Raw genomic sequence first — 27,350 nt, forward strand, 5'->3', positions numbered from 1 at the left:
ATCTTACAGTTTCCTCTGGGAAAACAGCTCGGCCGGCAGCCGGTACTCCCATCCAGGATCAGAATTACGGCTCCATGCACAGCGCAGAAGCTCAGGCCGCTGTGTTATGCCCTTGATCATGAAGGGTTGGGTGGACGCTGCCCCCAGTTCATGGGCAGGATGCGAAGGTCATAAACACAATTTCCAAGCAACTGGCCTAAGGATGTGCAAGGAACTCCAGAAGGAAAGTACTTTCCAGGGATGCCTCGTTGGAATTCTTGGAGTTGATGTTTGTGGAGAACACACCATCCAGAAGTGTCGACGGTGTACGACAGCGGACAGGCAGGGAGCTCTGCGGGTGAACAGATCGGGGCTCAAACCCCTTTCCCATCCTGTAGAAGGATGAGTCCTTGAGGCGCCCAACTGGCTCTCCTCCTCTGTATAACAGGGGCACTGCCATTTATCTGGTTCCTACACGGATCAGAACACTCCACCCCAACATATGCCACTTTGGCATAGGATTATTTTGAGCTGAAGGCACCGGAGTACATTGCACACGCAGCAGGAACTCTCTGCCCTGCCCCTTTGTAATCAGGAGCAGGGCAGACATTTCCCCTTTTTAAAGGTGTCCTCTCCTCTCCCCCATATCAGTGGGAGAAGGACGTCCCTTGTCACTAGAGAAAGAAAGCTGGCACCAAGAGGATGCTGCATAAACCAACCTTACTAGAAGAACCTTAACTTCCATTTCCACTAGTCTCCCGTATATTTGCCTTCCCACAATTCACCACCCTAGGAGCCCAAGCCCCCCTCTTTGTCTCTCACCTCTCCATACTTCATCACCCTTCGTTAAAACAGTATGTAAACATCAAACGTAGTGGCCTCTTTGGGTTTTCACTTCTCTTCTGTGAGGCCCCCATGTATGTGGCAACATGAGCCTTTTCTCCTGTTGATCCATTTTGTGGTCGCTTTAATTTGCAGGCCCCAGTCACTAAACTTAAGAGAGTAGAGACTTTCCTTCTCTACAACAGGGATGTTATGAGAGATAAAGGAGATCGCATCCTGGCACACAGGAAGGGTTGGAAGGTGTCCCCTTCTCAATATGCATGCAGTCCTCATGTACCCTGTCTCCTATGCCTTCACCTGCTCTGTTCCCACTGGCCCACGCTGACCTGTCAGTCTTCCCTCTTTGCAAAATACCTCTGCTCAGAAGCTCCTTGAATTTCTTCTTACTGATTTCTTCTCAGAACTAACCTCATAAAAATGGTCTATACTTCCAATTCTTCTTCTTCGATCCCACTCTCACCTGACCCAAACCTGGTTTCCTCTCCAACCATGACACAGAAATGCTCTGGAAAGGTCACCAAGGACCTGCCACCAAATCCAATTAGCACTCCGGCCTCATTAGGCATCTGAGGAGCGTGGCCCTGCATTCCACCACCTGGGCCGGCAACACCTGTCTCTCTGCTTCCCTCCCCTGCTCCTCAGACATGAGCGCTTGTTCAGAAAGTGGGGAGTGGATCAGGTGTGTGGGGAAGGGCAGGGGTGGGGGTCAGAGAGAGGATGGGGAGCACAGGTAAGTGCTGCCCCCTTCACACACCCGGTGGGGTGCACAGGAGCCGCTCTGCAAGCGCAGGATTCCTTCTCCCACCCCTTCCCTTTTGGGCACAACTGCGGGGCACTAGGAAGGTTATGCAAATCGAGGGGATTTTTTTTTTTGTTCACATCACGAAATTACGCGATTCCATGATTTCCTTTTGCATTCATGATCGTGGAAACTCCCAAAGCACCAAAGTAATTTAGATAATTTCCAACCTCGACTCTATCATACGATCAAAGTCAGAACAATGTTGAAAGTGCAGGGAACCACTTAATAAGAAAACGAGTTCTCTGAGTGTCGAAATCAGAAAACACTCTAGAAGGCAAATATGGCTCCCACAGCTTGAGTTCTGCTGATTGAATGGAAAGAGACACGGTCTCCACTCTGAAAGGACATCATTTGCTAAATTCTCATGACTGCAGGGAGGCCTCTCGTTGGGGGACACGGGCTCCTACGGAAACATGAAGCACAACATTCCCTCTTGGGGGGAGGCGAAGACACAAAGGAGCCTCGCCACATGCTTGCCCTGCTTCAACACACCTGGTCCCCAGTCTCTCCATGGCTACGGCACTTAGCTCTTCACAGGAATGCGGACCAGCAAACGCCCTCATGGGCCTAGAGCATGTCTCCTTTTCAACTGCAAGATCAGATGGAATGGAGCTGATTTTATAAATAAGTGGGATTTGTTGTTTTTTTTTTTTTTGTGAAATGATAAAGAAGGGTTCCTGATTCATCAGCAGTTTTGAAACGAGCCTTGAAAAGAAAACACAGCACATAACCTTTTCAAGTGATTTGCCCCTTAAAACGAGGTGTCTTTTTTTTTTTTTTTTTTTGGTCTCCTCCAAATGCAGACGGCTCGGTGCACGATACTTTGAAACTGCTGCCTCTAATGCTAGATGTTACCTGACGATGACCTTTACGCTCATCATTCCTTCTGGTGTCAGTTAACAATTTTAATGGTAACAGTAATAATCAGATGTATTTCACCAAGCGGAGAACCCCGTTGCTTTGGCCAGAACTGACCCTCTCCCTTTATTTTGCTCCTCAAAGGAAGGCTAACCCCCCCACTGGCCACCCACCACCCCCAAGGGGAGGCACCCCCTGTCCCAGCGGAGAGGCAAGGGAGCACCAGTGCTCCCTGCAAGGTAGTCTCTCCCCCAACCCAACCCCATATCAATGAACTCAAGGCTTAATTGCTTCAACTTGATTAAAAGACCATTCCCCAAGAGAGGCCATAATCCTCAGGAATTCTCTACCTCCTCCTGGAAGACCAACAGGAGAACTCCATCATATCCTAGAGCTTCATTCGCCTCAGTCACCAGAAACCCAATGCTCCTAGAACATTCCTTCGATCTGGAATCCGATTCCTACATGGCTCTGCATTTCCCCCACTCGGACCCAAAAATCCACAGGTGGTCCCCAAACCTCTGTCAGCCGCACTGGGACATGACCCTAGTACACCACCGCCTCTGTATCTGTGCACATTAGAGTCACCATGAAACAGAGGCTCTAAGTCCTCCTTAGCTGGCATTTTCAGAGTCTCTTCTGCGGGCAGGACTCTTCGCACTGGACACACGGACGTGAGTGAACATGTTAGATTTCCAGACTCCTTGTGCTTTGTGCTCCTGTTGGCCCTCTCCTCCACACACAGACACAAGCGCATGCCACCCCCTTACTACGCTGAGCAGGAAGGCAGGATCACAGGCCGGTTGTTTGGGAGAGCACATCTGAAACGGGGAGCAGAACCTTCCCCAACACCTTTGCAACGCGACACCAACATTGTCAGGATCGGAGGCACCAAGACACGCAAACCTTGTACCAGGTGACCAAGGGCCACACAGATCTGCAGACAGGTCTTCAGGAGACCCCAGTGCCTGTAGCAGGCATGGGGTACGGGAGTATCTGGGATAGAAGAGGATGACCCTGGGTGACCGTGAGCACACCGAGCACGGAGGTTTGCCATGATGAACATCACCTCTCACTGCCTGTGCCTGCAGGCCCCATCCCCCATGGGGCTGGGCCCAGGGGTCCCTAAATGCCCCAGACCGAGGAGCCATCCTCAGGGTCCACCTGTCCCCTCCTCTCAGAACCTGCTCATCCTGGGTCCCCCATGGGGATGACGTACTGGGCTAGGCCAGCCACGGGCTCGGGCTCCAGCTTCTGACAGGTCAGCTACTTCCTCTGCTGCACTTTCTGGAATCGAGGCCAGGACTCACCTTTAGTCCTCAAAACCCCAGTCTGATGCTCGGAAGGCCTGCTGGTCAGAGACGGAACAGACATGCGTGGGCCCTCACACTGGCCAGAACCTGCCCACCTGCTAGTCCACCCTCTTGGAGTTCAGCCTCCTGTTCTCTGCCTGCACTTAATTTCCCCAAGGCCGGCTCCGTCCACATGCACACAGGCAAGCTACCTCTGAGCAGGCCGGACGGGGGCAAACAGCTCTCGCTCTGCATTTCCCAAAGACGTGCAAACCCTTAATGGCCAACACCACCGACGGCCTGAGAAGCAAACGTGCTCTGTCTTTGCTCCAATTATCTCATTCTCTTTAAGTTAAATGCACTTTGAAATCGTGGAGGTTCTGGTGCTGAAGGAAGCATATTAGCATAAATATTGGCTTGTTGGAACTCACGTTTTTCTTGCACTCGCAGAACTGTAGTGCTTGCTTTTTCCCCCACTTCTTCTCTTCCTGCTTCATGCATTTTTCTGAACCTCAGCAGAAAACTAGTTTTGTCATCAGAAAACTGCTCTGGCCTGGCTCTTATATTTGGCTGCTGGCACCTGTCGGAGAATCGATCAGGGATAACCACTGTTGACTCTCAAAACTCATGTAGGAAAGTCAAGCACGTCCTAAAGATGGGCCGAACCTGGGGCCATTGTGTCTCCCATTGGAGCCAGCAGGCGACTCAGGGCCGCAGTTTCATCACCGCGACCTACAGTCCTGCAGGCGGCCTCGAAGGCACCGGGTTTTTGCGAAGCCTCCCCGTTCCTTTCTGATCACTGCTGACAAACGCTGGCTCAAACGCAGGCAGGCCTCACTGTACTGCAATCCACTCACGGGCCGGACTGTGGAGGGTTCAGTTCTCAGGACACGGGTGTGACTTCGCATCATGACAGGAAATCTTCCCACAGAGTCCTGCTTTGATTTCGTCCTTGGTCCAGTCCAATGTGTGTGGGGGTCTGAGGTCAGAGCTGCCTCACACGGAGCCACCCAGTGGTCCCTCCACTCACCTTGGCCCTTCAGAGGCATCCCTGCCCACCACCCCCCTCCACAGGCCTCAAGCCCCATCTTTCTGTGGCAACAAACGTCTCATCTGTGGGACAGATGAACCTGCCCCTGGAGCTGGGCCAGGCCCGCACTGTTTGCTTTTAGGACTCAGGGCCCAGCGGCAAGAGTGAGCTGCTTGAAACGAAAGCAGGTCTAGGCCGCTGAGGACACCTGTCGGGGCCCAGGACAAGGCCCATAGGGACTCCCCAGGGAGACTGTGCCCTTTGTGTCTATCCTACGAGGCCCTTTTGCTCGAGGGGCTGTAAGCCTTCATCCCAGGGCAGCACCGAAGCCCCTGGCCTTCTGTAGGCTGCCCGCCCCTGTCCCCACAGACTGCGTGGGAATTCCACCTGCACCAGCCCCGTCAGGCACCTGAGATGCTCACCTCCCTAAAACAGTCCACTGGCCTGTTGGTCTGTCCTGCTGGATCCGAAGCTTGATGAAGGACGGGAAACTCCTTCTGAACATTTTATATGTTAAATCCTCCCAAATAAGTAACCACAACAACAGCCCAATCAGTTTCTCTGCACAGTTTCTTCTCAACTACAACCTCAATTTCTTCTCTACAACAGATTTTTGTTTTCTAAATATATGTCTTTAACTGCTAATTCTGCCGATGGCCTAGAAAAAAGCAAACGTGCCCCGACTCTGCTAAAACGATCTCATTCTCTTGAAGTAGAATGACATCTGAAACCACACGGAGGTTCCCGTGTTGAGGGGACAGCATTAGCCGGGTGTCGCTCAGAGGGCTCCTGTCCTCCCTCTGGGGCGGGCAGTGCGCATTCCTCACAACGCCAGAGAAGGCAAGCCTCCCGCAAGCCAACTGCCGGCCACCCAGTCCTGTCTCACCCACCAGGCAGGCCAGATCTCTGTCTCTTGTTCCTTTCAAAAATATGACATACTCTTCTATGCTCATGAGTTGTCCCTAGTCTAAGGACCCACACGCCTGCCACACGTGACCACCTTCTCGCCTGGACACCTACCCACACAGTCACGGCTGTGCTCTGCATGGGAGGCTCTACTCCCTCTGCCCAAGCCAGATCAGGGTCCCTTGCCATCTGTTGGTCACTCCCTGCTCTGTGCCCCCAGAGCGCCCTGCTCCACGCCCTGACTGTCCCTCCAACTTAGAATTACTCCATCTCCCTAGCAGGGCTGTGAAGCCCCAACAGGAAGATGGCAGACAGGCTTGTGTTTGGACTTTGTGCTGTGTGTGGCTCCGAGAAGAGGCCTAATAGACATGTGTTCAGTGGACACATGGACTATTGTGCCCCAGGAATTAAAACACATTCATCATGGTACAGTAACGATAGGGAAGATCGATGCAGGGTCCTCTTTCTTAGGAGAAAGCACGGGTACACGTGATAAAAGCAGAGGTCACGTTCCCAGAACAGTTCAGCACAGTTCCTGAATCCCCGGCCATCTCTGCACGGGGTCTGTGGCAAGGGAATAAAAACGGACCAGAGAGGAAATCCTCCATCAATGTAATGAGGATTCACTGCTTCCTGCAGGTCGATCCCCAAAAGCAGGAGAGAAATGGGAAAGAATAACATCAAAATGATGCGTGGCCCGGGCGTTTCCCATGACGCAAACACCACGCAGGTGCCTGGAGCCCGTGACACACTTAGCATGCGCCTCCTCCACGCAGGTGCCCCGCTGGGTACGGCAGATGGAGGGGGAGGCGATGCCACCCCGACGGGGCCAAGGCGTGTCCATGCTCAGCAGCACCCCTCTTGTCCATCCAGGCTCATCCACCTCTTGAGAGAAACCTCCAGTCTGCAGTCACAGGCCCTCACCCGCACACAGCCTGTCAGTCCCCTTCCCCAGGTTCTTTATTCAAACCCTACATTTCTCCGGGCCCAGGGGAGGAAGATCTGGCCCTCCCGCCAGCCTGTAAGTCTTTCGGGGCAGGGATGCCACCTTCCGTCTTTGTCTGACCAGCTCCAGCCCGAGAACGGAGAGAAAACAAGGGCTCGGAAGGTGTCACAGAAACGGATTCAGATTCCTGCTGCCTCCTTCAGAAACTCTATCTACACCCTAGACACCGTGTGGAAATAAGTCAACTCTGCCCGCCGTGCGCATGCTTTACCTCTTTCAGAACCAGCACACATTTGCCGGGTCCCACCGACTGAGGTAGCTCTGCGATTCTTCCTTTGTTCAGGTAAGGGCCTGAGAAACACCTGTGGTTGATAAAAAGCTGAGGACAGCAGTATTTCCCGTTGACAGTACCTGCGGGGAAGAGCAACACAGCTCATGCTTTAGGAGCCAACAAAACACCTGCTTAATCCACTTAGTTGGCAAAACTACCCAGAGGCACACTGTGTCTTAATATCAGAATATTTTATAAACAATAGCTTAGAAATTCTGGTTATTTTTTCTACCATATAAATGACCTTTTCTGTTTATGATACAGGATTCAAGGCACATTGAAAGATGCTAAAACCCAGGCAATGACAACTAATGCATTACTATGCAGCAAATAAAAAAAAAGTAACAAAATTAAAAAACAAAACACCAGCTCCACAGCTAAGCTCCCCTGGGTTTTCTAGCCCAGAAACTCCCCCACTTTCTCTTGCCCTTCCCCGAACCTTGTGTTTATCATTCCCATGCAGGTCTACACACTTGACCACATACACAGGTGTATGTGCATCAACAAGCAACATACAGTATTTGGGATATTTAAAAAATATTCCATAAATGGTTTCCTGCACCATTTTGTTTGTTTGACCTGAAGGTTCTAAGATCCACCCAAATCGGTAAAGGTATATGCAGAACGTCCACCCCTTTCTCACTTCTGTGCATGATTGTTACGTGCACACAGCACAAACGAGCCGTCCATGTCTTACTGATGGACAAGTCACTTCCCCTGGTCAGGACTGTGGCCAGCGCTCTACTGAATACAGTTGTAAACACCTGTTCTGCTGACGGGCAAGAGGGCTTTCCCCGTGTGTAACAAGGAGGGGAATTGCTCAGCCACGGGTCGGCATGTTGTCACTGAACCACACGTGGTCAAGATGACCTCTATGCAGACTTTCCCAATGTACACTCCCACGAGTGCGGCGGAGGGCTTGCCACCATCCCATGCCCAAGCCAACCCCAGACATGGCAGGGCTTCTTCCTTTTGCCAGCCTGATAGATGTGCACTATACCTCCCAGGGGGTTAAATCTGCATTTCCCTCACTCTGCTGTTGATTTAGCAGGTTGACGGTCTAGTGTCTCAAAGGGCCGTGGGGAAGAGTGGAAATAGTACACGGTAACCTATCACCCTAAAGTTTCCTGACGTCTGTAAATGGAGAAAGGGGTCTCGCTGCCAGCCAACACTCGCCCTCCCGCACGGAGCCCTAAGCTCCGCTAACAGGGGTATTTCTGTACAGAAGCTGTTATGCGTTTTGGGATGGTCATTTAACGGTCCAGGAAGGGTTGTCCTCATAGGACTTCATCTAAGAAGCAACAGGGGAAGGAGGGAGAAATGTTATTTTTGTGAGAGTAAGACAAAAGGAGTAAAGCAACAATTATAGGCTCTGAAAGAAGAGCTGACACGGTTCTTTTAAAACCATTCTGAAGTTTTGAATTCTATACAACAAAATTAGGCAAAAAAAATTTTAAAAAAAAGATTATGTCCACAGCTGCACACACAGGAAATTTTCTGGTAGGATTACCCTACCCAGAACTTTAGGAAAAAAAAAAAAAATTTTAGTAAGTACTCCTAAAAATGCTCTCCTTCCTAGAGCTTCGACTACTAGGACTGTTCCATGGCATATAGCTTTGAAGCCTGGAAGAACTCAGAGCAGGTTTCATTTTGGCTAGAAAACAGAATTCTTAATCAAATATATTATTTAATGTACAAACACATCTATAATCGGATTTGTTGTCTACGGGGAATTCACATTTGTGTTTTCAAAGGTTATTTTAAGATGTAGAACACTACACACTAAAAAACATATATTATTCACTCTCAGCTTTTAAACACAGAGGATTTTTAGGAACGATTCAAAAGGCCCGCAGGGACAAGTATGAACAAATAATGGAAAAATGGAAGTAGGGGTGGTAGAAAATGTCAACAAAAATGAGTGCCTAATAATGACATTTTTAATTCTTTCTCCTTGCACATGACCATCCGTGACATACAACTCTCATAATTTCCAAGTAACACGTGGGCTCTTTCCTGCAGACTGAGAGAATTATCCAGAGTTACCAACCAAAGGACAGAAGAGGCAGAGAGAGTTTGGTATAGAGATTTTTTTAAAAGTAGTTATGTGTTAATACGTAGCAACAGAGACAAGGAGAATGAACTTAGAGCTGAGATATTCTCATATTGACCTAAAAATACATGCATATCTCTGCTCCCCGACTAGGAAGGGACAGCTAGCTGTCGATGGCTCATTTACCTGTGGTATCCAGGTGAGACAACAAACAGAGGTCATGAGGTATTTTCTCAACAGGCACTGTGGATGGCAATCTGTGGATCAAGAAAACATAACGATCATGGGTTGCACAGTCTAGAAGAAACTTGCACGTTCCAAAGTCTTCTCATAACTTAAAGTGACTATCACGGAAAGCCAAGCACGCAATAAGAGAGGATGGGTGCAGCAAGCAGCAACGCCAGTACAAACGGGTAAGATCGCTGCAGACTGGCTGTCCCCAAATTCTTGAAATAACCCTAAGAAGCCAACGGAACACCTGCCCCTCAAGGAGTTGTCGCTAAGCCCTCATGTTCTTCAGGTCGCTGCTGGGTTTGTCTCTTGCTATAGAATCATAAAAGTGCCCTTAATTATATTTTAGACATGAAGAAACATCAACTTGCGCAGAATTTAACGGAAGTCAGACTTCTCTTCTTCAACAGAACAAACCAGTACATTTTACAAACTAGTGTCTGAGAACCACTTGGCCTTTGATTTTTGGGGTCTGTGTTGTGTGGGTCACAGCCACTGTAGAAAGGCCTTCAAAGAAAGCCTATGAACTGATGGGTCCTAAAACATGACACAGGCCTGTCCTAGGGCAGAGCCTTGTGTTATAGTCCAGTAAAAAATTTGCTGAATAAACATTTGAAAAATATCGCCATGGGGGGAAAGAGGTGCGTTGGGTGTTACATGGTACCCAGGATGGTGGTGTGGAAACCATACCACTGAAAAGGAACACAAACTCAAAGCAAACCATTATGAGATCTTGGTGGGGTCATCTTCGCACCGGTTCTCAAAGTGGGGTCCCCAAGCTAGCCAACGGCACCACCTGGGAACTTGTTAGATGCGCAGATGCTCAGGCCCCAGTAAAGACCTCCCGAGTCAGGGATGTGAGAGATGGGGGCCCAGCCGTGTGTGTGTGTGTGTGTGTGTGTGTGTGTGTGTGTGTGTGATCAAGCTGTTCAGCTGACTGGTATGAGTGCAGCATGAGGACTACGGATCCACAGACCACACGTTGAGGAGTTAGGAGTTCAGATCTGGATTCAAGGATGGGATCATTTATTATTAACTCCCTGTTTCAATGTTATCCGGACCAAACTAGAGTCTGATTATTAACCGGCTACACCATGTTGAGGAATGAATGTATGAAAAATGCCCACAAAATTGTGTTTCACATTCAAATAGCAATGCAGTTATTATTCGTTTTCATTTTATTTAAGTTGAAATCTGGCTACCTGAAAAAATGCTGTTCTCAAATCCATTCTCACCAGTGTGTTTTTATTAAGAAAACAGGACCACCTGATGAAAGATGTCTATTTTTGCGTACCTCAGATATTCTTCAGTATATAAAAACGCTGCTAACGGTTGAAGTTTTTCAAAAACGTACTGCATGTATGGACACCACCCGATCACCCTCCTCCTCCCTAAAATTACAACTGAAACAAAGGGTAACTTGCACTGACTCAACCATGCAGGACCCACATGTGTTTTCACAAGAAATCTAATTTAATCTTCAGGAAACCCCCGAGAAACAGGTGTTTCACAAATGAGGCCTTGGAGATGCAGAGAAATAGAGCAGCTTCCTCAAGTCTCCCCGCTGGGAACCTGTGGAGCTGCCCTAGGACCCCAAGTCGCCCACCTGTGGCGCCCATGTGCAGGGTGGGGGTAGCATAGGGGGGGCACATTGCAGAGAGCGGTCACTACCAGCATGCAAGGCCAGAATGCCCTCCAGGTAGGCGGAGGTGGAGCAGACGGAAAAATAATCTGAGAATAGATGCCTTGAAGATCAGAGCCTGTATCTTGCCCATCACAGCACTATTTCTAACTGTCCTCTCTATGGCGGTGCCAACTGTGAACTAACTCCCCCCCTCAAAAAAAAGACAGCCATGCTTCCTCTCCTAGATCGTTTATCCCATAAGTTGGGGAGGAAACAAAAACAAGAACTTACTGTTTTTCTGGTTGCACAACTGCAATCTTTCTCTTCTTTTGTGCTGGAAAACAGGCAAGAAAAGACAAAGGGACAGTTAGCTTCGTTCACTAGTTGGGTAAAGGTTTTTTTTTTTTTTTTTAAACGTCTTCATGTAAAGTTTTACATGTGTCAGTTTTAAAGGAAGAATTTAAACACTACAAAGTTCTTTCATCTGGGCCACAACTTTATCTCAACTTCTGCTAGCGTTAAAATAGACTTTGACTCTGGGTGCCTGGGTGGTGCTCTTGGTTGAGCGTCTGACTCTTGGTTTTGGCTCAGGTCTTGATCTCGGGGTCCTGAGATCGAGTCCTGTCTCGGGCTTGGCACTCAGCAGGGAGTCTGCTTGTCCCTCTGCCTCTCCCCTTCACTTTCTCCCTCCCTCTCTCTCAATCTCTTGCTCTAAGATAAACAAATAAACTTGAGACTCTGACTCATCAGAAATGAAGTCTCACTAGAATTTACTGCATTTAATCTTATCACTACACCAGCTACTTTATTCTAAAATGTGCTTTTAATAAGAAAGAGAGAGCATGCGTATCACTTCTCACATGAATCCACCTGGTAAGATAAATTGTTCAAGCGACATTATCCAAAATGATTTTTTTCCCCACAGAAAGTGTGGTAAATCAAATAATGTTACCGTAACAGCACACTCCCAAATTAGGATTAGAGCTGTGTTTTTAAACGAAAACATTTTATTGCTGAAAGGAAGACTGGTGCCTCATAAATATGTCTGACGAATATCGACATAAACCAGCCAGTAAGAATTCTTTAGATAAGAAGATTTGTAGTTTATATTTGTAATGGATTTGAATCACCTTACCAAAGATAGACCAGGGGGCTTTGGCATCTATTAATTTTGAGACAGACAGTCCCATATCCTCCAGCATAAATGTTAATTCCAACAAAACTTCTAAAGCTACTTGAGTTTGGTGGGTTTAGACTTATAGTTTGCCTCTTCAAAACAAATGTACACATATGAAATGAAATGAAGAATAAGAGAGATAGCCATTGAACTTTCATTTATTCTTGAATTTATTTTGTATTTGGTTCCAGTTATTACTATGAATAACTATAAACTTTGTAATGTCTAAAGTGAAAAATGAGTGTGGACGACCTTGTCTAAGGCTTTGCTACCAAGGGTGGGGATGCCTGAACCGCAGGACGTTTTGGTAAGGAGCCATACACAACAGACCTGAGCGCAACACACACCAAGGTGGAAACATCATTGTGTTCACCATAGCAGGTATATGACTGTGCTCCAGGGAACCTCGAAGCACCTGTTGCCTCCCACATCCATGCGAAGGAGAGAGAAAGAGGGCACAAGACAGAAGTCTCTGTCTAAGATACAGCTAAAACACAGGAGACTGGCCCCTCCCACGACTAAAACCAGGGGGCACCTGACCTGGCTCTCGGGCCAACTGAGTCAAGAACCTGTGGCTCCTGAAGTGAGAGGAAAAGAACAAAATGCCCTTGATATGGAAAAAATTATTCTGTGCTCAAAATTTCAGAAATGTGTTAAAGTGAGGACAAGACAATACTCTCATTGGATCAGGTTTGTTGAACAGTGCGGTGTACAGACGGGAGAGAAGAATGCCTTAGAATCCACCTATCATCTGGGCCACCTACTGTGTTTCACACAGACAGTGCACCATCCTACTCTTAATGGATATAGAGTGAAACTCTTAAGTGTCCTTCAAAATCTGCTGACACCGGGGAACTGGAAGCCAACTATAGATGGGACTTCCCTTCTAGAAACTTTCTGAGCATTTACATAATTGAGTCATATATAGGATGCTAGCTAGCAAGAAGTAAAGCTAGCACACAAATTACATAAAGAAAATACCAGAAATATCTATTTCACAAAAAAATTAAAAACATCTTATTTTTAAGGACTCATTATTTTTAATTTTTTAAAATTTAAATTCAATTTAATTAACATATACTGTATTACAATTTCAGAGGTAGAGTTCAGTGACTCCTCAGTTGCATACAACACCCAGTGCTCATCACATCATGTGCCCTCCTTAATGCCCATCACCCAGGTAACCCATCCCCCCTACATGCTCCCCCCCCCCAGCGACCCTCGGTTTGTTTCCTAGAGTTAAGAGTATCTATGGTTTGTCTCCCTCTCTGATTTCATTTTTTCTTCCCTTCCCATATGATCTTCTGTTTTGTTTCTTAAATTCCACATATGAGTGAAGCCATATGATAATTGTCTTTCTCCAATTGAATTATTTCACTCAGCATAATACCCTCCAGTTACATCCATGTCAATGTAAATGGTGGGTATTCATCCTTTCTGGTGGCTGAGTAATATTCCATTGTATATATAGACCACATCTTCTTTATCCATTCATCTGTCAAAGGACATCTGGGCTCTTTCCATAGTTTGGCTATTTTGGACATTGCTATAAATGTTGGGGTGCAGGTATCCCTTTGAATCACTATGTTTGTGTCCTTTGGATAAATACCCAGTAGTGCCATTACTGGGTCATGGGGTAGCTCTATTTTTAACTTTCTGAGGAACCTCTACACTATTTTCCAGCATGGCTGCATAATTTGAAATAATACTTTTGGTAAACATAAGGGTGGGAAAAATGCCACGATTTATTAGTTTGGAAGATTTTTAAAAGGTACCACCTCAGGATATTGACCTCTAATAATAGAAGTTAAAACACACACTGTTGTACATACTTAGAGAGAGACAGAGTTAGTTGCTGGGTTAACTACTAATACTGCTTTAATTCGATATTTCTGTGATCAGAAGGATGTGAGATATAATGCAATCTTTAAAGTAGAGCTGAAATCTCACTGGTTAGTGTCAAGAGTAGTTAAGTTTTTATATGTTATGTCAATAATTTATTAGGACCAACTATGATTCTTTTATGGTAAACCTCATGAGAAAAATCCGTTCTTTCTTAGACATGATACAGAAGTGTAGTATTTGGGGGCACCTGGGTGGTTCAGTTGCTTAATGTCCAACTCTTGGTTTAGGCTCAGGTCATGATCTCAGGGTTGTGAGATCTAGCCCTGCGTGGAGTTCTGTGCTGAGCATGGAGCCTGCTTGGGATTCTCTCTCTCCCTCTGCCTCTTGCCCCTCTTCCCGACCCCACATGTGCACTCTCTATCTCCCCCCCTTAAAAACAACAACAAAAAAACAATAAAAGCCAACAAAAAAACATAGTATTTAGCTTAAATTTTCTCTAATCAAAATAATCAACTGTATATAAAACTGAGTGAATATTTATTTTATATATATTTATATATTTAAGGAAATTTTTTTTAAATTTTTTTTATTTACTTATGATAGTCACAGAGAGAGAGAGAGAGGCAGAGACACAGGCAGAGGGAGAAGCAGGCTCCATGCACCGGGAGCCCGACGTGGGATTCGATCCCGGGTCTCCAGGATCGCGCCCTGGGCCAAAGGCAGGTGCCAAACCGCTGCGCCACCCAGGGATCCCTATATTTATATATTTATATAATATTTATACATCTTATTATATTTATATTATATTTTATCTCTGCCACCACTCCGTGACCTTCACCTGCCTTATCATTATGACTTAGTCTGTCGATCTATGAGATGCTTCCAAATACCCATCTCATGAAGACACTGAAAGCATCCAAGAGATAAAAACACTGGTGCTCTGTGGGAAATCTAACACCAGTTCTGTTTCTTACAACTTGGCTGAAGTCTCTTTACAAAACTATTTACCTCCCCATGCCCCCAGATATTGTCTGCAGGAGCTCCAAACTGGATGATACTTACAGACTGTTTTGTGTGGTGTGGTCAAAGGGTAAGAGTTCGCTTCACACCAGCCCACTGGGAAGATGTCCATGGATTCCACGTCAACAATAAACTCTGGAGCAGGAGTCTGCAGACCTGGATCAGAAAAGTCAAGATGACAGGTACATATTTTACCACAAAGAGCCAGAAGGAGAGAAGAAACGTGCAAGCATCCCTGAGATGAGGGAAAACACTCCCTGGACTGTTCAACACAACACCGAGGACAGTCTTATGACAGATACTGGCACCTGAAAATACCAAACAGCAAAGTACAAGGTGGGGGTGGTTCAAATAAAGCAGAGATCCAGAAAATCCAAGATGTTTTCTCCTGCAAATGGCAGGAAGAGGATTGGGGGGCAGAATGTGGGAAGAACTGGCATTGGAGCCAGAAAAGCTGGCCGGAGGAACAGCCTGCCCTTTTCCTAAAAGTATCTTTGAAACCAAGGAAATGGGGGATCCCTGAGTGGCTCAGCAGTTTAGTGCCTGCCTTTGGCTCAGGGTATGAACTGGGGTCTCGGGATCGAATCCCACATCGGGTTCCCTGCAGAGAGCCTGCTTCTCCCTCTGCTTCTCTCTCTGTGTGTCTCATGAATAAATAAATAAAATCTTAAAAAAGAAGAGAAAAGAAACCAAGGAAACGTGCTGGAGCTGGGTGGGGGCCCCAGCACACATGTGTACGCCACCAGGACACACTTCATCCAACACCAAGCAAAGGCCGACCCTCAATGAAGGAAAGTTAACACCACCGCTCAAAGGAACTAGGCCGGTATAGCTTTGAGCAGGCAACACAGACCACACAATTTCTCTAGGGAACTTATTCACTTCTCGGGTTGACCAGGGTTACTTGTTTTGAACTCCATTGGTGGCCTGCAGATCATGAAAGCCAATTACAGAGAAGTGTCTTTTTTAGTGGGATCCACCTAACTATCACCCCGTTTCATGATCCTACTAATGCCTGTTGATAAATTGGCACCACAGCTAAGAGACTCTGAAACAGAGAAGAGATTTGCATGTAATATGAGCAAAGGTTTCAAGAGTTCTGGCCACAGAGGATAAATCTAGAACCCAGAAAACTGGTAAAAGGAAGAAAATTCTACACTGAATCAATAGTTATTTGGAGAAAAAACACCGAGAGAAAACACTTGTGAACTAAGAATCAAAAGATAAGAACTCTGTTAATAGACAGGGACTCACGGGCTCTGACCTCTTACTCTCATTTTGCTTTGGTTTCTTCGCTGAGAATCAAGATGGAAATGACACCATAGAACTCACATACCCATCCACATCGCCACATCACATCTGATGAATTTTAAATCATATTGCCCCCCAACACTTAACTTCACGAAGCTCAATTCCAGCAGACAAAAAATGGTCCCAACCACTGGAACTCTGACGTTCGCCACACTGGCTCCTCCTACCCCTGACTTCTCATCGTAAAGAAGATACTGGAAAAAGGAGCGTGCTGTTTGATACACGTGGGTTCTAGTGCTAACCCAATATACTGCTGCACAGAAAGTGCCCTGAACATGCTGGCACACACATCATACCATCACCATTAGTCACTATCAACTTTCAACTCCTTCCCCCAAAAAAGCAATTACCATGAAAAAATACTTTTTGTTTTATTCTCCCATAACTTGAATGTAAATAGGTTTATGGGAATTATTTCTCAACACAGTTGAGTGGATGTAAATCACTAGGTTCCCATTATGACTCAACCAATGCTTAACCTACCTACTTACCAAAGAGACCATCAAATAAAATAAGACACATGTATCTTGGCTACTGAACAGTTTTGGTGACGGGCTGAATTCACCCACGACATACATCTGTATTTCCAGACTCACATTTAGGTACAAATAAGATTTCCAAGGTCAAAGTAGTGCTTCAAAAAGAAGCACGAAGGTGAGCTTTATAGCCTGTTCCTTCCTGAATTACGACTTTCATGTTCCACTGTTCTCCTGGTTCAGACATCACTTGGTGTTAATGCTTTAATATATACACTTCTGCAACAATGTATATAGTAATATATTTATAAGGCTATCTTTACCATACTTTATTTTTAAAAGATTTTATTTATTCATTTTATAAGTGAAAAAAAAGATTTTATTTATTCATTCATGAAAGACACACACACAGAGAGAGAGAGAGAGAGAGGGAGAGAGGCAGAGACACAGAGGGAAAAGCAGGCTCCTCACAGGGAGTCCAATATGGGACTCTATCCCAGGACCTGAGGATCAGGCCCTGAGCCGAAGGCAGATGCTCAACCACTGAGACACCCAGGTGTCCCACCATACTTTAAAAGTCTTTGGTCATGCTCTGCATTCAAAACAAATATTTAGGAGCTACCATGTGTTAGCTACTAGGTCCTCAAGAAAGTTATAACCCTGACTTCCCTGCACTTCCTAATCTAACCCATTAAGGCATCTATTAAATGGGAACAGATGGAAAAGTGGGTTATTTATCACCCAGGAACATTTTCCTGACCCTGAAGCTTTTCCAATCCTATTCTGAATGATGGGTACCAATTTCCTATTTCCCTTTATCAGCCTTATGCTTCCGGATACATCTGGCTAGACTCGGAATAATCTTTTTTAAAAAACAACTCGTTATTTTCCAAGATCAGGGACCCACTCGCTTACAAAATAATCCATTAAAAGTGGATGTGATGCTCCTTTCGTGATTCTAGGATTTCCAAAACTCCCTATGCAAAGCTTAAGGGAACTACTGCAATGGTTGTAACCATTTTATAGGACAGCCTCTGTGAATAACACAAGGCCATGTTCACCCTGGACTTCTCTCTGCTGCATCAGTCAATATGGATTCTACTCATTCATCCTCATCCAGCACCTTCATTTCAAAAACCACCAGGAAGCCCCAATCTCCATCTAAGGGGAGGTCCTTAGCTACATTACAGTAGGCTGTATGACGGGATATGCTGCCACTATAAAAAAAGAACGAGAAACCTCTTTGTATACTTACATGTAAAGACGTATATGTTGAGTCAAAGAAAAGCAGAGTACAGAACACTGTGTATATATAGTATGCTACCATCTGGTTAAAAAGGGGGAAATAACATATATTTATATGTGCATAAGATAAATCGGGAAGGAAGTGCAAAATACCCACACAGTGGGCGTCTGCTGGAAAAGGAGCGGAGACACCGAGGGGTGGGGGCAGCTGCGGGAGAGAGACTCTGACCACGGATACTTCCATGTATTTTTGCAAATGAATCAACTAATTTATAATCACAACCTAACCTCACTATCACCACAATAACCGCACAACGCAAAACGCCCCGAGAAGGAAGGAGTCTCCTGCATGAACTGTGCTGCCACAGAGGCCAGATCAATGAAGGCCAAGTGACCTTAACAGGAAATAAGACTGGGGTGCCTGAGGGGCTCAGTTGGTGAAGCGTCTGCCTTTGGCTCAGGTCGTGATCTCAGGTTCCTGAGATCAAGCCCTGAATCGGGTTCCCTGCCTAGCAGGAGTCAGCTTCTCCCTCTCCCTCTGCTGCTCTCCCCCCACTTGTGCTCTCTGGTTCTATCTCTCTGTCAAATAAATAAATAAAATCTTAAAAAAAAAAACAGGAAATAACACCAAACTACAATGAGTCATTCTGCTGCTAAGAGGACAGGATGCTCCATACTCACAAAGCATATAAATTTGTTGAGAATCACTTGGGAACCTTACAGAAGCTCTGCAATTTGCCACATCCTGAGACTGTCACCCGATCAACGGATCCCTCGTCCCTTCCACGAAGTTCCACCCGCCCTCCTAAAGGCAGAGACTCCGGGAACAGAGTCAGAACGAGCCCTGCACCTCAGTTAAAAGGCAGGAAGGGAAGAAAGGCAAGAGGTATTTAAGGAAGCAAGTTAACCTCGCTCAGCACCCTCATGAGAAGTCAAAAGTCACAGCAAACTGGGACGGGCTCGAGCGTGGGATGGACAGAAAAGGCGCCAGAGGGGAGAGAGTGAGTGGGTGATCCGGGAGCAAGCAGGACTGGGTGCTGGAGTCCCGGGTGCTGTGTGTCTGGCTCCTTCCACCTGCAGAGGCCTTTCTATAAAACCTGACTGTCAAGCCCCTCGTCAGCTGTGGAGCCAAATTCCTAAGGAACAAAGAGACTGGCAAAACTGCAGATGGCAAGATCAAGATTTGATAGGAAACAGGCAATCTGGAGGAAAACAAAAGAAATGGGATCAAATGTGTGTGGAGAGAGACAGAGAGACTCACAGGACTGCAAACACCCACAAGCAAGGATTTCAGGTCTGACACATCCTCAAGTGTTTAGTACTTACAACAACCCTAAGGGATAGGGGCTAGCCTCGTCCCCACTGTACAGATGAGGAAGCTGAGGCCCAGAGAAAGGTCCAAGGGCAGCAAGTGGCAGATCCAGCGTATGACCCTGGATCCTCTAACCCTCCAGGCATCTCAGGTGGCATTTTTTTTTCTTTCTCTTATTTCTGTTTCTGGTTTGCTTGGGGCTGGTCAGCATCTGTCCCCATCCTGTCCCGGCCCCACAGCCCTCCTGCAGAATCTCCACCATGAGGTGGACGCCGCCGCCTCCCACAGAAGGGGAAGGAGCCAGCTCTGCCCTCACTGCCGGCAGGTGACAACAGGCTCGGTCCGAAGTCACGGCTGTCACGAGGGCAGTGCCCAAGCCCAAACCCGGTGTGGCTTCCCGCAGCAGAGCTTCTGCAGGGGTGCGCCCCCCTCCAGCCCCCCACCCCCAGGTTCACATTTCGCCTGAGACAGCCCGGCCACTTCTGTCGCTGGCCACTGAGGACCCATCCAATGAAGCATCAGCTCTGAGGACCACACAGATTTGTGAGGGTTCAAAGCCTGCGCCCACAGACAACACCCACTTTCCACCACCCTCTCCAGCATTCGGGGGGCACTGTCGTCCATACCCGGGCCACTGAAGCAGCTTCTCCCAAATTCTCAGGCAGGCCCTACCTCCTTCTAAAGATTCGAAAACCACCCACACTGGCTTGAAATAGAATTACTTTCACATTTGCATTTTTCCTTGTTTGATTTTTGCAAGTCTCTGAGAAAGCTCATTCACCCCGACTTTTGCACAAATTACAGAAAGGCTTTGAGGGGCACCCGGTGTCCCGCCCATGAGAGGTCACCCCAACAGGGGTTCCCTTCCGCCACGCCACACCTGCTAGACCTTAGAGTCCTTGACAAACCCTAGCGCACAGGAGAGTCATCTGGGGAGGGTGCCTTCAAAATGCAGATGCCCACACCTGCTTGGACCTCAGAAGCACCAGGTCTGTGGTGGCCCCAGGAAGGTGCATTTTCAAAGGAGGCCCGGAGATGACCATGTGGAGGGTGGTTTACTGGAACCGAACCAAGCGTAGGAAAAAACTGGCCCCAGAGCTTTTTGAATGTTAGCTTACACATAGAAAATATCTCACTGGCTCAAAATTCAGTTGGCAAGATAGCAGTTCCTAATGGATTGGTGGATTTTTTTTTTTTAAGATTTTATCTATTTATTCATGAGAGACACAGAGAGAGAGGCAGAGACACAGGCAGAGGGAGAAGCAGGCTCCATGCAGGGAGCCCAATACGGGACCGGATCCCAGGACCCCAGGGTCACGGCCTGAGCCAAAGGCAGACGCTCAACCACTGAGCCACCGAGGCGCCCAGACTGGTGGATTTTCGATCACTTTCTCATTCAGAAGCACAAAGTTTTATTTATTCCTCCTCTGTGCTCAGCAGGCATTTAGCGAGCACATGGACCCTCATCCAAACGTTTTGCTGTGATGATGGGCCCACACAGGAGCAGAGCCACACATCAGGGCTCGCGGCGCCAAGGACAGAATCAGGGTCTACAGGCACAGTGAGTGCTCTGTTCTGAGGGAGCCAGACCCTGGGTGGAGGCCAAGCTGATGAGAGAAGGGCCTGCCTTCTGGGGCGCACATCAGCCTCCTCCTCCTCCTCCGGAGCACCTGCCTCCTGTGAGCTTTACAGATGCGAATTCCCTCCGCCCAGCTCCACAGCCACCTGGGAGGCAGAAGCCACTATCACACATATCTTATAGAGCCCCACAGAGAAGAAAAGCAGTCTTAAACTCAGGAGGTACTCAAGATACACACAGATGCACTGTCGGGGGCGGGGGCCGCAGAATCCACAGGTTCTATACGGATCATCCTGTACCTATGCTGTCCAAAACAGCAGCCACTGGACAGTGCAGCGGAGGAACTGAAATGATCATTTAACTTAAGACAAAGGAGTCACAGTGGACTACTAACGTCTACTACCATCTCCCGAGAATGCCTCCTGCAGGGATTCCAAGGAGGCCCACCCAAGATTTGTACTGAGAGGGTCCATGGATGGTCTGAAATTGCATCAAAAATCATATACGTGTGCAAGTGCATTTGCTGAGTGTCAACAGCTGTCCTCACACTCTCAGAGGGGTCAGTCCCATCACAAATGTAGGCATCTCTTGTAGGACTGGGGCCATTCTAGGAAGGTCACACATTCTCGGTTGTTGTATGAGCACTTGGTCCAAAACAGAATGAATTCTCCAGGAATCTGATACGAGGGTGACTTAGCCCTGCATGGAGGATGTCTTCATGCCTGAGGTTTTGGGCCCTCGTCCCTATGCCTCATGGAAGCAATTTTGCCATGAGGGGCTCCAGCGAGAAACCCTGTTAACATTACTTAGCATCTTATCTCATTCATTCATTCATTTGCTCATGGGCTCATGCATTCATTCATCGGCTCTCTACAAAGTGAGAAGAAAAGGAAGGTGAGAAGCAAGCCAGTTCAGCCCCTGGGCCCTATGCAGATGTGGGGCAGACAGACTGGCAGCCGTGAGAGGCAAAGGTTGGCTGGGCTGGACCTGAGGACAGGAGGCTGATCCCAAGTCTCGCTCAGAAGCACGGACACCATGAATCCCCTTGCTGGTGCTGCCCAGCCAGGTGACGCCTCCCTCCAGGCAGGCGGCTGGGGGTTCACTCTCTAGAAAGATTCACCCATGTAGGGTGAATCCACAGGAGCAGCAAACGGGCTCCTGTGAAAGTCCATGTACCCAACGTGAAGGAGCTGCACCTTGCCAGGGTCACTCTTGACAACCAGGTGACCCAGCTCAGGACACCCTCATGACACTCAGAACAAGTGGAGACCAGGAAAGCCACAGAGGCAGGCCGACCTCGCTACAGCCAAAAAACCAGGAGAAAAATCAGATAAATCAGGAAATGTCATGGGACGGTTCCAAAGCACATGCATTTCTCAAGAGGGGAAAAGGAGAGCTGACGACCATCCCCGAACTGACCCTGCGCTAGGTTAAATACCTCCCCCGACATTTTACATGAGGCTCGGGCTTCAACTGTCTGCAAGCTGTCCCCGCTGGCTCTCATTGCGGAGACACGGGGCACCAACACGCAACCCGCGTGTTCTCTGCTTGTCGGTGTGGGACGGGCAGGTCGCAGGGACACGATGTCATTCCTGAGCTCGAGAAACCTACTGCCCGAAGCTCTACCTGGCCCAGCCTGACCAAGCGACACTTCCAAGGTATGTTTTTCCAGGACTGAGTGTGGAAAGATTTTATTTTCTCTAGATTTCGTTTCAAAGGGTGGCAAAAAATAAAGATCAGGAGATGTTGGTAATAACCTAATTTGGGTTTGAGTAAAGCAACCTGTTCTCAAGATTCTGATACTTCTCAGGGAGCCTGGGTGGTGCAGTGAGTCAAGCATCTGACTCTTGGTTTTGATCAGGTTGTGATCCCAGGGTTGTGCGATCAAGCCCTGCGTAAGGCTCACACTCAGCGGGAAGTCTACTTGAGATTCTCTCTCTCCCTCTGCCCCTCCTGCTCATTCACGTTCTCTCTCAAAGAAATAAATAAATCTCTTTTTTAAAAAATATTTTGATACTTCTCCACAGACCTGAGGATTCTGGGTCGTCTCCTCTAGGGCATCATATCCCCCCCACGCTCAAAACACAAAAACACCAGCCGAGAGTCCCCTACCCGTTTTCACATGTGACAGCACTCCCGATGTCAAAACCGGGTTTGGGGGTTCCTTTCCACAGCTCTCTTCAAATTTCTGTAGTGGCAGCACCTAAAAGAGCTAAGTAACTTTCCAGAAATGAAGCCTGCTGGTTGCCATTCCTTTTATGGTATAAAAGGAATTCCTGCCTCAGCAAAAAGACTAAAAGTAAATATATTCAGGAATATGGTGCTTATTGTATCTCTTCAAGAGAGATACGAGGAAGAAAATATTAGTAATGATGGGGATAAGAGAAGCCAAGGAAGGCAAAGATGTAAACCCTCTTAGGAAGGGAGCTGACTCACCCTCAGCACAGGTGGAAGGCCCACACCCTACCTGTCCCTGGAGATAACGATCTGGAAGGCATGAAAAGTGACTTGGCGGGTAGGAATGCAGATACACGAGCACAGGGCTGCAATGCTAGAGACGTTACCACCGAGAGCAACTTCTATCCCACGGCTAATGCTTATAATTATAGATATGATCACCTCGAGCAGAGTATTAACACAGGAGAAAAAGCAGTACAACGTCCTCTCTAAAACACAAAACATCATCATAAATTGCACCTGCTAATGGCCAGCGGCCTGTGAGAGCTTGTAATTCTTTTCAAATATGCATCTAAAATAATACTACCTTAATCTCATATATTTCATTCATTGCCCCCCCCTTCAGTATCAGTTCTTTTATAGATACTTAAAGAACTGACTTGAAGAGAATTGAACTATTAGATTAAAAATGATCATTTTAATTACCTAAAAGTGGTCAATTAGCCATGTGTTGAAAATACTTCAAATCAATTTAATGCATAAAAATAACTAATAAATTGTTATGATGTACTTTCTACATTTACAGTGTCAAGTAAATGGTCTATAATCAGAATCACCAGCATCATAAAAATAATTTAACAGCCACAGAGTGACCATGATGAATTTCTAGCATTTGCTCCCTTGACTAAAGACAAGAAAACACTATATCCGCAAAAGTGCAAAACAATGAGAAGTAAGTGCCACTAAGGTCACTGTGACTTTGAAAGGTAATATTCAGAAGAGACCAAAACAGAACAAAACCTGAAAACCCCCAAATTCAAGGAAGAACAAAGGGACAAAATGGGATTTTACTTTATTTGATGAAACACATGATTTTGACCATGAATTCCAGGTAGATAAAGTGCAACGAATTGTTTATAAAAAATTTTCTTAAGTGTGGAAGGTCTGGAAAAAAATGGACAATCTATTTTCTAAACTCTTTTTCCCTAATGGTAACCGATTTCACTGCTGTGGGATAAGAAAGCACTCTGGAGAGTAAGAGCTGATGTGAGCTGCCTTACTTTTCTTTGCTATAAAAATAGAAATTGATATCCAAAGCAAAGCAGTCATAAGGAGAAAAGGCTGTCAAAAATGTTAAATAGACACTCAAGGTTGCTACTCCTCATTCTTTTTAAGAATTGGGAAGCTGTAGGGTCTGATGAATTAACCAACAAAGATGTCAAGGACAAGGAAACTGACCCCAGGCATATCTTCACGGCTTAGCTAGCTTCCTTTCTTCATCTGTAAAAATCAGGATGCCCTCACTGTTGTCTGGGTTAGGTAATTAACAGCTGCACAGCACTCTGGAAGAACAAACTGCTAAATAAATAATGACTGCTAGAGAATCTCATTGGTAATATGCTAAATCATAATGATGAAACGTGGGCTTTGAAATCTACCGTTTTTGTTTTCAAGTTAATAACACCAAGCAAGACCCTGATCTTGCAATATAACTTAGCAGAGTTATTAGTCAGCAGGTTTAAAGCAGGGATTGAAATCACAGGAGGGATCTTGTGTTTCCAAGAGCAGCTGACTTGACTTTCCATGTAGTAATGAAAATAAGGTCACGCTCTATGCCCGTGGCTGCAGAAATATCACCATCATGCCTGTGTCTACCTTTGGGTTAATTCCCGCTAGAGGCCATTCTATTTGAACACCCCCCCCCCAAGCAATCAACTTTTTGAAAATTTCCTTTTATTTCACGTTGATTTTGAAATCCTCAACCCCAGTAACATTTTAAGTCATTTTTCTAGGAATTCATGACACGGTGACGCTCACTTATAATCACTGTTCTCTACCCATCCCACCCACTTGGACTGTAACATTTATGAGATCGTCAGCCCCAGAATTTTTGATGCTTCTTAGACTTTTCTCAAGAGAGAGGATGACGAGATTAGCACCACTTCTATGACCTTCCAAACTTTCCATTCCAATGGGGGTAGGAGCATGGTTAAATGGTTAAAATATGGGCCAAGAGAGCTAATGCCATTTTACTACTCATAACCAGTCTTGTTTTTCCATACACATTTAAAATAATTAATGAATTTTGTGAAAATAAGAAACAAACAAACCCCAAAAATTTAGATCACAGAAAAATGGGAAAACCTTCCAGATCCAGACTTAATTCCTTCTCACTAAAAATGTAACATATAAAAAATATATAGTGTTCTATCTCAATCTAAAATCTGATCATGGTTCCTTTTACGAAGTATAATGTTCTGTGAATTATCTGCACAATTATAAAAAAAACGTAGCTATAAAGAACAGTTTAAGCATCATTAAACAAACAAATCTTGTGTATTATATATTTGGGGAGAAAGTCATCTCCAATGACTATTTCAAGGTAAAAGTAAACATCTATGGAAGAAACTAAAGTAAAGGCTATTATTCACATTAAAATGCAAATATATAATTTAATCCTCATAATAACTAAGACCTCAAATACCAGTTTTAGTGACTCCTTTTAATTTAATTGTGACATTAGCTTTTATAATCAAAGTTGTAAAAAGACCACTGTTTCAAACATAATTATCACACCAGTATCTCGTTTCATGAAATTATTAGTTAAGATGAGAGCCTCCGAACAAATTTATATTTGATTAGTTGCACTTACTTAAGAATGCTGAATAATTCAAGATCTGTTTAAATGAAAGGGAAGTGGAAGGGGTTATTTCTGAGAAGTATTAAGTGAAGCCTGCCTTCTCCAGATGGACCCTAACCTCTCCAGAACGGCTGAGAACCGAACGTACCTTCCAGGTGAAGCCACAGCAGCCTCCCCTTCACGCTGACAACAGAGGCCACGCAGAGCTCTCCTGGGTTCCTGGGGTTGACAGCTTCAAGTTTCATGTTCTTGGTGAACCCCCGACTGAATGACGTCTGGAAGAGAGAGAGAGAACAGACACTGAGCCAGTGGACAGTGTAGCAGGGTAGCATGCAGCAATAGGCCGGCCCGCTGGCGAAGGGGGAACACGCACATGTGGGCACACACAGGGGCACACGCACATGCACCCAGGCACACAGACCTCGCCCATATGACAAACTGGCTTTCCTGCCATTCAACAGAAAAGAACCATGACCTCTTCATTTACATCCCAGCATTAGAGCTCTGCTGGCACACAGCAGGTGCCTACTAATATCTGTTGAGTGAGGGAACAGATACGTTCTCTTCCCAGTTCCACAGGTGCCCTAACTTCTACGCAGTCACTGAGGTACAAATCATTTCTTCTTCCTTCCCTAGATTCCTCACTCGCACCACACCTGGGCATATTCTCAGGGGGCGAGGACAGGGCCTGAGTCTCCGTCTGGCATCATTTTCTTCAGCCTGAAGCACATTCGTTACCACTGTGATTCTAGTGCAGGTCTGCTGGTGGCGAATTCCCACAGCTTTCTCTGAAATTGTCTTTATTTTACATTTATGGCTTTGGGTTTACTTTCATTTACTTTCTAAATGCAGTTTCTAAAATTAACACGTGAGAATATTCACTTGCCTTGGTGCCCTGTTCCCTATACATGCATACAGTCATGTGGCCATAACCTCAATCAACACACATAGCAGTCCCTTCACCTTCAAAATACCTCTGCACTGCCCTTTGGTACTCAATCCCTTCCAGACTCCCAACTCTTGGACCACAGACCTGTCTTCTACTCCTAGAGTTTTGCCTTCCCCATAAGATCACACAAACGGATCCATACACTGTGTGGTCTCGATTACTCCACAGAAGCAAAATGCACTTAGGGTTCATCCGTGCTACTGCACAAATGGCCAGTTCATTTTATCTTACTGCTGAGTACTTCCTATAGATGTGCCACAGTCCATCCATTTACCCACTGAAGGACATGCAAGCTGTTTCCAATCCCTGGTCATTGTGAATAAACCTGCCATAAACACCCAAGCACAAAGTTTTGTGTGAACAGAGTAGATTAGTCTGCTCGGGATGCCATAAAAAAATACACCACACTGGGTGGCTCTAACAACAAATATTTGTCTTGCAGTTCCAGAGGCTGGAAATCTCAGATCAAGGTGTCAGCAGGGCCAGTTTCTTCTGAGGACTCT

General features: G+C 46.3%; 1 protein-coding gene across 3 annotated transcripts in view; it reads right to left on the reverse strand.

Annotated features, from left to right (window-relative positions):
- SFMBT2 (Scm like with four mbt domains 2) overlaps positions 1–27,350 on the reverse strand; it is a 215,887-nt gene that overhangs the window by 23,858 nt on the left and 164,679 nt on the right. For all 3 annotated transcript variants that reach the window (XM_055332786.1, XM_055332787.1, XM_055332788.1), the window contains exons 11-15: positions 26,047–26,173; positions 14,980–15,093; positions 11,187–11,229; positions 9,227–9,297; positions 6,928–7,067 (exon numbers count right to left, since the gene is read on the reverse strand). In XM_055332786.1, coding sequence (XP_055188761.1) covers positions 6,928–7,067; positions 9,227–9,297; positions 11,187–11,229; positions 14,980–15,093; positions 26,047–26,173 — 495 coding nt within the window. The remainder of the gene's footprint in view (positions 1–6,927; positions 7,068–9,226; positions 9,298–11,186; positions 11,230–14,979; positions 15,094–26,046; positions 26,174–27,350) is intronic.

This window comes from Nyctereutes procyonoides, unplaced genomic scaffold (genome assembly GCF_905146905.1).
Source record: "Nyctereutes procyonoides isolate TBG_1078 unplaced genomic scaffold, NYPRO_anot_genome, whole genome shotgun sequence".
Taxonomy (NCBI): domain Eukaryota; kingdom Metazoa; phylum Chordata; class Mammalia; order Carnivora; family Canidae; genus Nyctereutes; species Nyctereutes procyonoides.